The sequence below is a fragment of the Canis lupus genome, chromosome 2, assembly GCF_003254725.2.
Source record: "Canis lupus dingo isolate Sandy chromosome 2, ASM325472v2, whole genome shotgun sequence".
NCBI classification, from domain to species: domain Eukaryota; kingdom Metazoa; phylum Chordata; class Mammalia; order Carnivora; family Canidae; genus Canis; species Canis lupus.
The window spans coordinates 80,027,808-80,040,268 of NC_064244.1; the positions used below are offsets into that span (position 1 = coordinate 80,027,808).

The 12,461-nt window shown below is 59.0% G+C and overlaps 1 protein-coding gene and 1 long non-coding RNA gene across 4 annotated transcripts; both read left to right on the forward strand.

Moving 5' to 3' along the window:
* CPLANE2 (ciliogenesis and planar polarity effector complex subunit 2) lies at positions 1-5,917 on the forward strand. Of its 3 annotated transcripts, none has more exons than XM_025447885.3 (6): positions 1-505; positions 2,240-2,389; positions 3,610-3,762; positions 4,263-4,387; positions 4,645-4,781; positions 5,191-5,917. In XM_025447885.3, the coding sequence occupies exons 2-6, from the start codon at positions 2,278-2,280 to the stop codon at positions 5,438-5,440; spliced, it is 777 nt and encodes a 258-aa protein (XP_025303670.1). In that variant the 5' UTR covers positions 1-505; positions 2,240-2,277; the 3' UTR covers positions 5,441-5,917. The 3 variants fall into 3 exon arrangements, with proteins under 3 accessions (XP_025303670.1, XP_025303668.1, XP_025303669.1); XM_025447883.3 differs by lacking the exon at positions 1-505 and adding an exon at positions 1,712-1,868; XM_025447884.3 differs by lacking the exon at positions 1-505 and adding an exon at positions 1,879-2,104.
* A 319-nt stretch (positions 5,918-6,236) lies between these two features.
* Positions 6,237-12,437, forward strand: LOC118353888 (uncharacterized). Its single transcript, XR_007409052.1, has 3 exons — positions 6,237-11,215; positions 11,761-11,838; positions 12,381-12,437. It is a non-coding gene; the product is annotated as an uncharacterized LOC118353888 (long non-coding RNA).
* Positions 12,438-12,461: the final 24 nt, after the last annotated feature.

Below are 12,461 nucleotides of genomic sequence, written 5' to 3' on the forward strand. Positions count from 1 at the left end.
GCCACCCAGTCTGTGGGATTCTGCTTTGGCAGCCCCAGCAGGCCCACACAGAACCCAGCTTCTGAACCGCCCAGTGCTCCTGTCCCATGTGCAAGCTTATAGACCCATCTGGCCCCTGCAGCAGAATCCCTGGTGGATGGACCCCAAGAATCCAGGTTTGAACAGGCTCCTGATGCTCACTGAAGTGTCCTCTCCATGGGCTCTCAAGGGCAGTGAAGGCTGATTCCCCTAAAAACCTCTGGCCACTAGCTCCTCTGATCACCAGCCTCCCTCTCTGTCCAAGAAGATTTCACATCTGGCCTCCAGGTGAACTGGCGAGCTCATTCTGCGGAGTTGCTTCGTTTCCTCAGGCTCTCCCTGAGCCCTCTGGGAGCCAAGACAGGGCAGGGCTAAACGGTGAAGTCCGGAAACTCAGATAAGTCAGATCTGAGCCCTGCCCCGGAGGCACTCCTGGTCCACGGAGAGAGCGCTCCACACTGTGGCCTCTCCTGACTCGGCAGATGCGGTAAGAATGGCAGGAAAGGGCGCTGAGCACCTGGGAGCGTGGGCGAGGGTTTCAAGCTGCGGGATCCTGTAGGGCTGGTATTCAGTTGTGTTTCTGCCTGACTTCGGTGGAAGCAGGTTGAGAGCAAGCGCCCAGTCTCACGCTGCCGCTTCCCCTCTACTCTCTTGGGACTTAACAGGCCTCAGTGATTTGTGGGTTCATGGCCTCGGGCTGCTTTCAGCACTACTAAGAGGAGCCCTCCTAGTCCCTGGGGGCAAAGTTTTAAAAAAGCAACAACAGGAGACCCAGTCTGGCAGGACAGGCGTTCAGACCCCAGGAACCCCAGGTTTCAAGCGTAGTTTTCTTCTCACTGACCAGCTGTGTGATGTGACCTCAGGTAATTATGTTGTCTCCGAATTTCCTCAGCTATTAAAGAGAAGAGGGGTAATAAAACAAGCCTTCCTAATGAGGTCCCCTCTGGAAGCCCCCGCTGTCTGGCACTCAGTTATCCTTCAATAAAGGTTAATTTATAGATCACTCCTTTAAAAAAAAAAAAATAGTGATTTGTCCTGCGGGAAGCCTCCTGCAAGAAGATGCTGGTGGCAATTAAGTGTAATAGCCTCTCAGGAAGGACCCAGCTGCATCCTGTCCCACTCACAGGTGCCCACCTTCTGCTAACAGGCGGGTGCTGGTGGCTGGAACAGGGGACAAGGGGCTCACGACCTCGGTGCTGAAATGTCAGCTCCAGGGGGCCAGTCCTTCGGGGCCTGGAACAGGGGAACACCTAGCAGGTGCCCAGTAATCCCTTGCTGAACGAACGAGATGAATCAATAAATGAATGACTGCCCGACACCATCCTGTGGGCCTCTGACTCCTTTTTAAGAGCTTGAGCAAGTCCCTTAACCCCTCTGAGCTGCTGTGTCCCCAGTCGTGAAGGCAGCGGGGTCTGTCCTGGGTCCTGGGTCCTGCAGCAGGAGCAGGAGGAGCAGGGTGAGCGGAGGGCACAAGCGCAGCCGCAGCGCCGCTGTACCAAGCAAGCCCCAGGAGGCACCAGCATAGGCGGCGGCCGGCGCTGAGACGCAGGAAGGCTCCCGGGGGAGGGGCTGGAACGGGATTTGGGGGGAAGGCAGGGGGAGACCCCGGCCCGCAGGGGGAGGCCGGTGCAGGGCGGCGCGGCGCCGTGGTGGCGGCGGACTGGAGAGGAGCCCGCCCCGCCTCCGCCGTCTCCCTGACAACGGCCTCCGCGCATGCGCCCCAAGGCCGGCGGCCGGGCAGGGGCGCGCTCCGAAGCCGGACGCAAGCCGGGCGGAAGTGGCCCTGGAGGGCCGCGCTCTTAAAGAGACCCGCTCCGCCCGGACCGGTTCGCCCACGGGACCTGCTGCGGGTGAGGGCTGGGTGGCCCCGGGGTCGGGATCGAGGCCGAGGACAAACAGGGCTGCCTGACACCCCGCCCCCACGGCCCAAGATGACCTGGGAGGGGAGGGCCGCGAGTGTCCCCGGGGAGCAGTATGTGGGGAAGAAGAGACTATGGGGTTGCACCTCCCGGGTAATAAGAGGGAGACGGGGATCGTGTGACTCCCCAGGACCGTGGACGGAGCTCGGGCCCAGGGCGCTGATGGGGTAAGGGTGGGGGCCCCATAACCGACCCCCCAGCCCCCCGGGAGGGAGCTGGGGCTCCAAGGGAGAGTCGGAGAGCAGGTTGAGAGGCATCAAGGTCCAGCTCCGGGCAGTTACCCTCCCCCATCCCCCACTCAGCCTCCTGCCGCCTCCTCACCCGGTCGGGGCGCCCAGCCATGGCCAGACCACCCGCCCCGGGCTCGGTGATTGTTCCAGACTGGCACGAGAGCGCCGAGGGCAAGGAGTACCTGGCCTGCATCCTGCGCAAGAACCGCAGACGGGTGTTCGGTAAGTGCCTGTGGCCTGTCACCCCCGGGTGACAAGTGTCACCTGGTGTTTCCTGGGGGGGGGGGGGGTGCAGAGAAGTAGGGCAGTGAGGGCCTGCTTTTCACTTGGGGACCCCTGGAAGCCCTATCCCTGGGCGCGCCCCCCCGCCCCCCGCAGGCCTTAGAGCTAATTCCATCATCAGAGCCAGGAACATGGAAACAGCCCAAACCCTGCCAAGAACCACTGTCACCAGAGAGGCTGTTGATTGAGTTCTCACCCGGTGCCAGGCCCTCTGCTGGGCACATTACACAACAGACCCCCCCATTTATCCTCAACACTACCCCTTACAGACTTCTCCAAGATCCAGCCTGCTAAATAGAGGTAAGCCTCACCTATATCCTGCTGTCTCTAAGACAAGACATTCGTATTTCCCAGGATGAAGCCAACCCAGGGTTGGGCTGACAGGTCAGCCTGGCGTCTGCTGTGAGAGCTCAGCTCCAGCCAGAAGAAACAAAGCACCGGAAAGGTTTAAGACAGAGAATGAGAGGGCAACCCACAACTTAGGACTTTCAGGTCCTAGGCCCTGTGGATGTATCCTAATTTAGACTCTTTTTTTTTCCAATTAAAAGCATTCATAAAGATCTGATCTATTGATTCTAATAAGTTTATTTATAGTAATTGAGAATAGGGATCCCTGGGTGGCGCAGTGGTTTGGCGCCTGCCTTTGGCCCAGGGCGCGATCCTGGAGACCCGGGATCGAATCCCACGTCGGGCTCCCGGTGCATGGAGCCTGCTTCTCCCTCTGCCTGTGTCTCTGCCTCTCTCTCTCTCTGTGACTATCATAAAAAAAAAAAAAAAAAAAAAAAATTAAAAAAAAAAGTAATTGAGAATATGTGTGCCGATATTTCTCCATTGAAGAAACACTGATGAAAAACCTTGCCTCTACATGTGGGAAGTCTAGAACGTGTGATAATAGTATCAATTAAAACAGTCTCATGCATGCATCAAACTTTAAAAGTATTTTGGTGTTATCTGGAGTGGGCCTTGGTGCAGCTCATAGAGCACAAGTGCTCTTAGCCGAGCTCATCCAGGGATCCTGCTTGTGTCCCAGGCCTCTAATGAGTATAGAAAACCATGGGTGGCTGGCACTGGAAGGCTCTTAAGAGTTGATGGGTCTGATGGGGCAAGTGCAGGTTGACCTCTTGACACCCCACCCCCCACCCCGTTCCCTTCTCACCCAGGGCTGCTGGAACGGCCAGTGCTGCCCCCACCCGTGGCCATTGACACAGCCAGCTACAAGATCTTCATGTCTGGGAAGAGTGGCGTGGGCAAGACGGCACTGGTGGCCAAGCTGGCTGGCCTAGATGTACCCGTGGTACACCATGAGACCACTGGTGAGTCCAACCATGGAGGGCTTCCCTGGGGTGGAGGAAAGACTGGCCCTTGTCCCACCATTTACTCTGCAACCTTGAAAAGTCACTTCACTTCTCTGAGCCTACACTGTTCAACAGAGATAATAGTACCAACGCCAAAGTACTAGTGGTAGTACTGAGCTGACACAAGACAGGTGCTCGAGGAGCACTACTCTTCCTTTCTTCTTTCCTTCCACTGGATGCTCATTGGCCATCAGGTTGCAACATCTTCCAGTATCCAGTACCTTTGGGTCTCCCTCTGCGTACAAGTGAAACTGCTTTGTCTTGGCTAGGGCTACAGCTGCATCTCCCCAGCCGACTCATCTAGGGCAGGTCGGTTTCTCCATCAGATTGAGGTTAGCGACTGTATCTTCCTCGTCAGGCTGGTGACCCACCAGGGACATGTCTTCTTCCTATTTCTTCCTGGCCACCTACCCCTCTCCACTCTGCCTCCCCCATGCTGAATGGCTGACCCTCCCCAGGCATCCAGACCACCGTGGTATTTTGGCCAGCCAAGCTGCAGGTCAGCGACCGTGTTGTCATGTTCCGCTTTGAGTTCTGGGACTGTGGGGAGTCTGCACTCAAAAAGTTCGATCACATGCTGCCGGTGAGCAGGCAGGTGGGCCTGGGAGGGTCTGGGAGGAGCTAGTTGTCTGTTGCCTGCTCTGCAGGAGCCAGATTTGGGCATGGGCCGAGGGTGCTGCCCCACGTGGGTGAGCTCTGAGCTGGCAGGGGGGACTGGGTCCTAGCCTGAGCTCTGCCCTAGGATAGTCACTCCCTGCTCTGGGCCTGTGGAGGGAGGAGTGAGCTGAGACTTCTCAGGGCCTCGGGTTACAAGCCTCACATCAGCCTCTCCATCCCCAGGCTTGCAAGGAGAAAACAGATGCTTTCCTCTTCCTCTTCTCCTTCACCGACCGCGCCTCCTTTGAAGACCTCCCTGGACAGCTGGCCCGAGTAGCAGGAGAGGCCCCTGGTGTTGTCAGGATGGTCATCGGCTCCAAGTATCCTTTGGGTGGCCCCTAGAACAGTCAGAGGCCACACTTGGCAAGGCATGGAGCAAGGGTATCAGGGACACTGCCTCTGCCCAGTTGTGGGGCCTAGTCCCATGGACTTTAACTTTTTTTTTTTTTTTTTAAGATTTTATTTATTCATGAGAGACAGAGAGGGAGGCAGAGACACAGGCAGAGGGAAAAGCAGGCTCCTCAGACAGAGCCTGATGTGGGACTCGATCCCGGAACCCCAGGATCACACCCCAAGCCAAAGACAGATGCTCAACTGCTGAGCCACCAGGCGTCCCCCATGGACTTTATCTTAAAGGCAGCAGGGGCCTCCCCTGCACCAGCCCAGGGAGGAGGGCTAAGGCGGCCGGTAAGCAGGGGCACCCAGCCAGGCTCCTTGACCCTCCTCCAGATTTGACCAGTACATGCACACAGATGTGCCTGAGCGTGACCTCACAGCCTTCCGGCAGACCTGGGAACTGCCCCTCCTGCGGGTGAAGAGTGTGCCAGGGCGGCGGCTGGCGGATGGGCGCACGCTAGATGGGCGGGCTGGCCTGGCCGACATTGCCCACGTGCTCAATGGCCTGGCGGAACAGCTGTGGCACCAGGACCAGGTGGCGGCTGGCCTGCTCCCCAGCGCCTCTGAGAACACCCCCAGCTGATCCCTACTCCCAACTCTCAGGCGACCTAAGGAAGAGGGCGGCAACCAGGTCCTAAGGCCGAGGCAGGAATATCGATGGCATCCTGAGGGCTGGCCAGAGGGGCCTGTCAGGAGAATGGTGCCCTGAGAAGCCTCCTGTCCCAGCAGCACCTTCCTTGCAGAATTCATGGCAGTGAGATGGGGGCACAAGGCTCTGTGGGCCAGGCGACTGAGGGCACGTGGGTGCCCCCCGGCCTTCTCCCTCTGCCCTGGGTGTGTGTGTGGGGTCTAGACTCCAGAAGCTGAGGAACTATAGGGGCAGGGCCCACTGGCCTCAAGCTTCTCCCCCAACTGCCTGTTACCCACTCCCTTTCTGCTGTACCCAGAGATGGTGACTGGGAAGAGGGTTGTCCCAGCCGGGCCTTCGATCAAGAGCCTGTATTAGTTGAGGTGACACCATCTGCTGTACCAGATAAACCCCAAAATATCGGTGGCTTAACTCTACTGAAAATTTTTTCTTGCTGTGCCTCACTTCAGGTAAAAGTGAAGGTGGGTCTGGAGGTTCTGCTGAATGAACTCATGCAGAGACGCTGACCCCAGGGCAAAAGGGGTTCCGGGTTTGCCCTGGGGCATCAACACGCGGTCAGCAGATTCGCAATGAGTGCAAGTGGAAGGTCACCTAGGAGGTTTCCGTGGACCTGGCCTCTGGCCATGTGCCTTCTGCCCACCTTCCTTGGCCAACACCATAGTCACATGGTTACGTGGTGCTGCAGGGCATGCCGGGAAATGTAGTCCACCACCGTGTTAAGTAGGTGAGGCCTCTCTGCAGTACCTTTCTCCATCTCGAAGGTGTCAGGCTAGGATTAGGACAGGGGCCCTGCCAGCCTGGGGAATCTGAAAACTCACTTTGCAGGACCAGGGGCTGAACCAGGTGGGGTCAGGGAGTGAGTTGCCCAGTTGGGCAGCTCTGCGCTGTGGAAAGCCACAAGGGCAGGTGTAGGAAAGTGAGTGAATTTGCCCACTCTTCTTCACCCCTGCCCCATCTGCCGGAGACACTGGTGAACGCAGGCCGACGTATGGCGGGGTGCCGATGATGAGGGCCTTTATACGTTTGGACACCCCCTGATGGTGGGCTGAGGCCTGGCCTGAGTCTGAGCCAACCGGAAGGGCCAGCCATGTGGCCCCAAAAGCCAGCTGACCCTTGGAGCCCCCTCTTGCGAAGGCAGCACTGGGCTCTGTACACCCCATACTCAACATGCGCGATCACATACTAGCACTTGTTCTAAAACTCTGCCCTTCACACGTATGCCCACCTCCTGCTGGCACACACAGGAAGTTCCTGTATACCCACTCTGGCTCACACTCCTGGGCGCACTGTTTGCCTGCATGGCATTTACCACGTCTACCACCCTGGGCTCCACCTGAAGTTTTGTCACCCCTTCCAGGGCCCAAAGGACTGATTTGAGCACCTTCTTACCGCCCCCAGCTCTGGTTCAGAGCTGAGACCTGAGCTCATCCCATACCCCAGACTAGGAATGTCCGTGGGCAGGACCCCATGCCTCTCAGTGGCACAGCTGGTAGACTGGCTACGGCTCCTGGGCCATAGACCCTCCCACTGGAGGCGTCAGCTCTGTTTCTGGGCAGCAGGTTCAGTCTGTTCTTCTCTGTTCTTAGCTCCAGTAGACCTTACCCTAGCAGGCGACAGCAAAGTTTGAGACCCAGTGAAGGTAGCCTCTGTGCTTGAATGTGACCCCGTAGCTATAGATTATCTGTGTTGTGAGCACCGGCTACCCCATGTCCAGCCGGTTATCTCTGGGCTCGAAGCTCCCCCAGAAAGGAAGCTTCTGTGTCCTTCTGCATCTTTCTTGGGCAACAGCTCTGCACCAGCAGGCCAGTTTTCTCCTGGTTAGCCCTGCTTCAGTCAGGGAATCACCCTGCCACCCTCCTTCACCCCAAACCAGGAGGTGAACAGACCCTGTGTTTGCCTGTGTAAGGACAAGGTGGGAAGGGTGGTGGGACTTGGAGCCCAGCCACCCGCCATCGCAGCAGCATGTTCTCAGCCCCTGCCAGACCTGCCCCTGTGCCACTTCAGTACTTAGTAGGCTGCTTGTCCAGGGGCCTCCAAGGCAGTGTAGAACTGGGAAGCCGAGGGAGGAAGGAAGCATTATTACAGCTGGTGGCCGTGCCTGCAGGGTGCTCTCTGGGCAGGGTCACAGGGAGAGTGAGAGGAGTGTGTAGACACACATGTGTGGATTCAGGCCAGCTTCGTGGGCCTGCCACGTGGGCAGTCCCCAGGGTCCCACACTCAGAGGGGCCTTCCCACCTGGTTTAATGCTCTGCAGTTGCCATCTTGGAACTGTGGACACCACAAATTATGCAGCAAGTCCTGGTGTGTTGTCCAGGGACAGGGTCTAGGTTCCAGATAAAGCTCCCCTCTCAGGACTTGGAGACAGAGGCTGCTTCAGTGAAGTGTCACAAGGGAGGCCCATAGGAGAAGGGACCATCTTCTCCTGAGGTGAGGGTGGGGGTGGGTTGTGCTATGGCCCTGCCCTGCTCCTGATCTTCCCTGAGTCAGGACTTAGAAGCCCCGCTTCCTTCCCCAAACAGGCTCTCAAGGAGTCCCACCCCCTTCCCTACAGATGGGGAGTGCCTTGGACGACTTGTGTCCATCCCCCCCCCAAATTTATCCTTTGAAATCTGAATCCCTAATGCCCTGGTATTAGGGGCCTTTGGGAGGTGATTAGCTCTTGAGGACCGAGCCTCAAGCATGGGATTAGTTCTTTTATGAAAGAGACCCCCCAGAGCTCTGTAGCCGGTCTACCCAATGAAGACACAGAAAGTGCAGGCTGTAAGCCAGGTCCTCAAGGACCCTGCTGGCACCTTGATCGTGGACTTCCTGCCTTCAGAGCCGCAAGAAACAAATCTCTGTTGTTTATAAGCCACCCAGTCTGTGGTATTTGTTATAGCAGCTCAAACAGACTAAGATAGAGAAGCTGAGGTCCTGAGGGGGACAGGTGTTTGCCCAAGGTCGCAGAGCCTTGAAACAGCCCCGAGGCTCTCGGCCCTTGGCACTCCCCTCCCTTGAACCATCCCTCCCCTTCATCCCCTAATGCTGTCTGGGGAGGCAGGGGGCGTGGGGGAGTGTCCAGCCCCTCACAGGCCCTTTCCAGGTTCTCCCTGCTTTTCCAGCTGAGAAGCCTGGGACTGCCCCCGTAGGAGGGGAATGCAGAGCTGGCACCTCCTTCCTCCCTCTCCTTCCCTTTTCCTCCTCCCACTGCCCTTCCCAGTTCCACGCAGAGCTGGTCAGTGAAAGGTTCTTCCCTGCCGCCAGCCAAATCTGGCAGGCCTCCTGGGCAACTGGGAGGAGCCCCGGCAAGAAACCTGGCCCCAGGATAAGGAAGGGGAGCTGGGTGGGCTTCCAGGGCTCTGGCTGAGGCCAGGGTGGGGGTAGAGTTTCCTGTCTTGCTGAGGATCTCTTAGCCCCCGAGCAGCCTGGTGCCAACTGTGATCCCTGTGTACCAGGCACAGACTTGGAGATGGGGGGGCGGGGAGTGCCCAGATGGAGGCAGGAGGCTCAGGAGCCAGGACCAGTTGGAGCTGTTTGGAGTCCAATCCCCAGAGGGCCAAGCTGGGGGTGGAGAGTGAAGGGTTGCAGGGCTGGGGGCGGTGGAGGTTCTTCCCTCCCTGTGACCTCCGACCCAGAGCCTGGGACAGTGGGGGTGGGGGAGGCTGGTGTTCAACTCTATTCTAGAAAGTGGGGGTGGATCCTGGGAGCAAGGATGATTGACTGAGGGGGCGCAGGAGGAAGGTGAAGGAGAGCTAGAACCTCGGACCATTCACTTTAATTCCTGTGTGTCGTCTGTAAAATGAAGACAACAGCAACACCCCCTTTCTTCTTTTGAGTTGTAAGTAAATGTGTGTAGAATGTTCAGCGCCGCAGGAGGCAGCAAGTGAAGGGCACAGTAAACGCTGGCTATTGCCTTCGTCCTTGCCTTCCGGTAGAGGTGGCCCTTGTTGGGCTGAGAGCAGCTGGAGAGGAGGGAGACCGGCCGGGTCGCAGATGGGGGGACAGCGAGGTGGCAGTTGCCCTGCATATTCCCCGGGGGTGGGCGGCTGATGGGCAGAGGGAGGGGCAGCCCAGCTGGGTGGGGAATGGAGGAGCTCCTGGCACCTGCAAGTGCACCCGGAGCCCCACCCCCTCACTCCGGTCCTGGGGCGCCCTGGACGGCGATGGCACCCAGAACGGGCACCTGGACCACGACCATGTCTGTGCTCCCGCATCAGCATTTATGCCTCAGACTCCCGGGGCAACCTTTTCTGCGCAGGAAGAACCACCTGGGTGAGACCTGGGCCAGACAGGACTCTTGCCACACATCACGAGGGTGGAGTAGCCGCCCCACGGTCCCTCCCTTAAATCCCCTCTCCCCTAAATCCCAGGCAGCTCTGGTCTATTTCTTGCAACGGGCAGTTCCACTTGGAACTACACCCAGTCCCTCTTGCGGCAGCGCAACTATTTCCTTGAATTTCAGCTTCAGGGGGACCGATAAGCCCCGGCTCCCCGCCCAGGAGGGAGGTGATGATGCAGACGGTCCTAACCGGCCCCCGGCCCGCGGTGGGACAGTCTTGAGCTCCTGCGGGAAGAGCTGCTGTGACCCCCGCGGAGGCCGTGGAGTCCAGTGGGAAGAACCAGCGCCCTGGGCTGCGCGGCGCCAGCTGTGTCCCCCAACGAGCTCTGCGACCTGCGGGAGTGACTTCAACACCTCATCTGTAAAATGGGCTCTACCGTAGGGTCACCCCCAGAGAAGGGCTGGGATGCTTAAGTGGACAAAGTGTGTTCAGCGCTCGGCCCAGGGCCTGGCACCATGGACGTGGCCCGTACAGTGGACACAGCAGCCACAGCTTGAGGTCGCAGCCCACTCGGGAGTCTCTCCACGTTCATACGTGGGGTGCTAGTTCCCTTCCTCATTTGAACTTCAAAAGAGAAAACGCGCATCAAAGCGCTTTTGGGCTTTTTTTTTTTTTTTTTTTAAAGATTTTGTTTATTTATTCATGAAAGACAGAGAGAGAGAGAGAGAGAGAGAGAGAGAGAGAGAGAGAGAGAAGCAGAGCCACACACAGGCAGAGGGAGAAGCAGGCTCCATGCAGAGAGCCTGAAGTGGGACTGGATCCTAGGATTCCAGGATCACGCCCCAGGCCAAAGGCAGGTGCTAAACCGCTGAGCCACCCAGAGATCCCCCAAAGCGCTTTTGAAGGCGGGAAGGACCCTCGTGCAGCGGGACCTGTCACCCCCAGCCGGGGTCGCAAGGCAAGGGACTCGGGGCTGGGGCCCACCAGGAGACCCTGGCCCCCGGGAGCACGGGCCCGCCCCGCCCCACGCCGTGGGCTTCGCCAAGCTGAGCGCACCTGGTTCCACGCGGAGGACCCGGGAGGGGTTACCAGGGGTGCGGAGTGTTGCCAGGTGCGGGTGACCCTGCTCTGGGCCCCCGGGCCTGACCCCACCTGGCCTCGGACCGCTAGGCGGAGCAGCTGCGGCGCCTGGGCGGGCGCGACTCTGCAGCAACCCGTGGCCAAGCGGCCCGGGCTTCCCCGGCGCACAGCCCGCAGCTCCTCGCTCCCTGCTCCCGGCTCCTCGCTCCCGGCTCCCGGCTCCCCGCACCCCGCTCTCCGCTCCCAGCTCCCGGCACCCGGCTCCTAGCTCCCCGCTCCTAGCTCCCTGCGAGCCGCGGGAGGCGGCCGGGCCTTCGGCGCAGGGGCCGGGCGCTGTGCTCCCAGGCTCCGCGGGGAGGCACCACTTTAGGTCTGGAGCCAGTCCGCGTCCTAGCGGCCCGCGGTGCCCCATTCCCACCTCCTCAGTCCCCCTCGGACGCTCACCCGCTGGAACACCCCAGCGCAGGCCGAGCTTTGTGGGCAGATGGGCTCTCTGGCCTTAGCAACCGGAAGGTCGCCCCCCTCGGTCCCCAGCCTGAGACGAGACTCTGCAGTCCCGCTGTGTTAGGTCTGGCGCTGGGCAGAGGGCTCCCGCCCCGGCTCCGCTCACCGATTCCTGGGCAGGGATTACTAGGACTCCTACTTCAACACCAACACGCTGAGGCAGGGGTGGCGAGACAATCGCCTGGGAGGGTGGAGCTGGGACCTAAGTGGGGAGCTGATGGCAGGATTCTCTCTGGCAGGCGGCAGTCTGCGGGAAGATGGCCATTGCCGTTGCTGGCAGGGGGAGTCTACACTGCAGCCTTCCCACTGCATGAAGAGGAGAGGACGCAGGCTCAGCTCTCTCCTGCTCCTGGGGCATCAGGAAGGAATTCTGGGACTTCCCTGCAACCCTCCCTCCTTTCATCTGCCTAGGGCCCCTTGGAACCGCCCAGACCCCGACCCTCACCGATTGCTGTATTCATACTGGACCTGCTGGAGATGCTAGCACAGGTACCAAGCCCTGTACCTTGTATGAGTACCTTGGGAAGAAGGTGGCCATCTACTCTGGCTAGATGAGTCTGGCATTGGGGGTGGGGGCTGGGAGCTGGGGTCAAGTGCAGAGATGGTGGCTTATGGACTTTGTTAACCTCTTTAGGCTTTTGCACAGCCTGGCTGCTGCCTGGCTGCTGCCCTTCTGGGCACCTTGGTCTTTATCTCTGACCTTATCTGCATGGGCACCAACACACCATGAGTAGCTGGAGCTGGGGGCAGGGGGATGGGCTGGGTGGGCTGGATTAGGTGGCTGGTTGAGAATAGACCTTTCCAGGATGAGCACCTTTTGCTTATAGGGAAAAGATCTAGGCCATGAGGGTGCATTCCTCATGTGCCCTCTCTGCAACACTGTGCCATGTGGAATATTTCCAAGATCTGCCCCATGGCAAGGTGAGCCAGGGACAAGAGCAAGGGAATGGGTAGGTGTTTGGGACACCTGGACCTGGCTGCAGGGAAAGCAGTGCTGGCCACACAGTATGTCCTCTCTCCCTCCCTTGCAGTTGGGCTATCTGGTGACTGTGTTCTTCAGCATCTTCATGTCCTTCCAAGCCACAGCCTTCCTGGAGCCGTGGAAGTGCAAG

Bases quoted from the DNA above. Each gene is read 5' to 3' on its own strand.
- CPLANE2 (XM_025447885.3), top strand. From the start codon at position 2,278: ATGGCCAGACCACCCGCCCCGGGCTCGGTGATTGTTCCAGACTGGCAC. The intron at 2,390-3,609 runs GTAAGTGCCTGT...CTTCTCACCCAG, and splicing joins GAACCGCAGACGGGTGTTCG to GGCTGCTGGAACGGCCAGTG. The intron at 4,782-5,190 runs GTATCCTTTGGG...ACCCTCCTCCAG, and splicing joins AGGATGGTCATCGGCTCCAA to ATTTGACCAGTACATGCACA.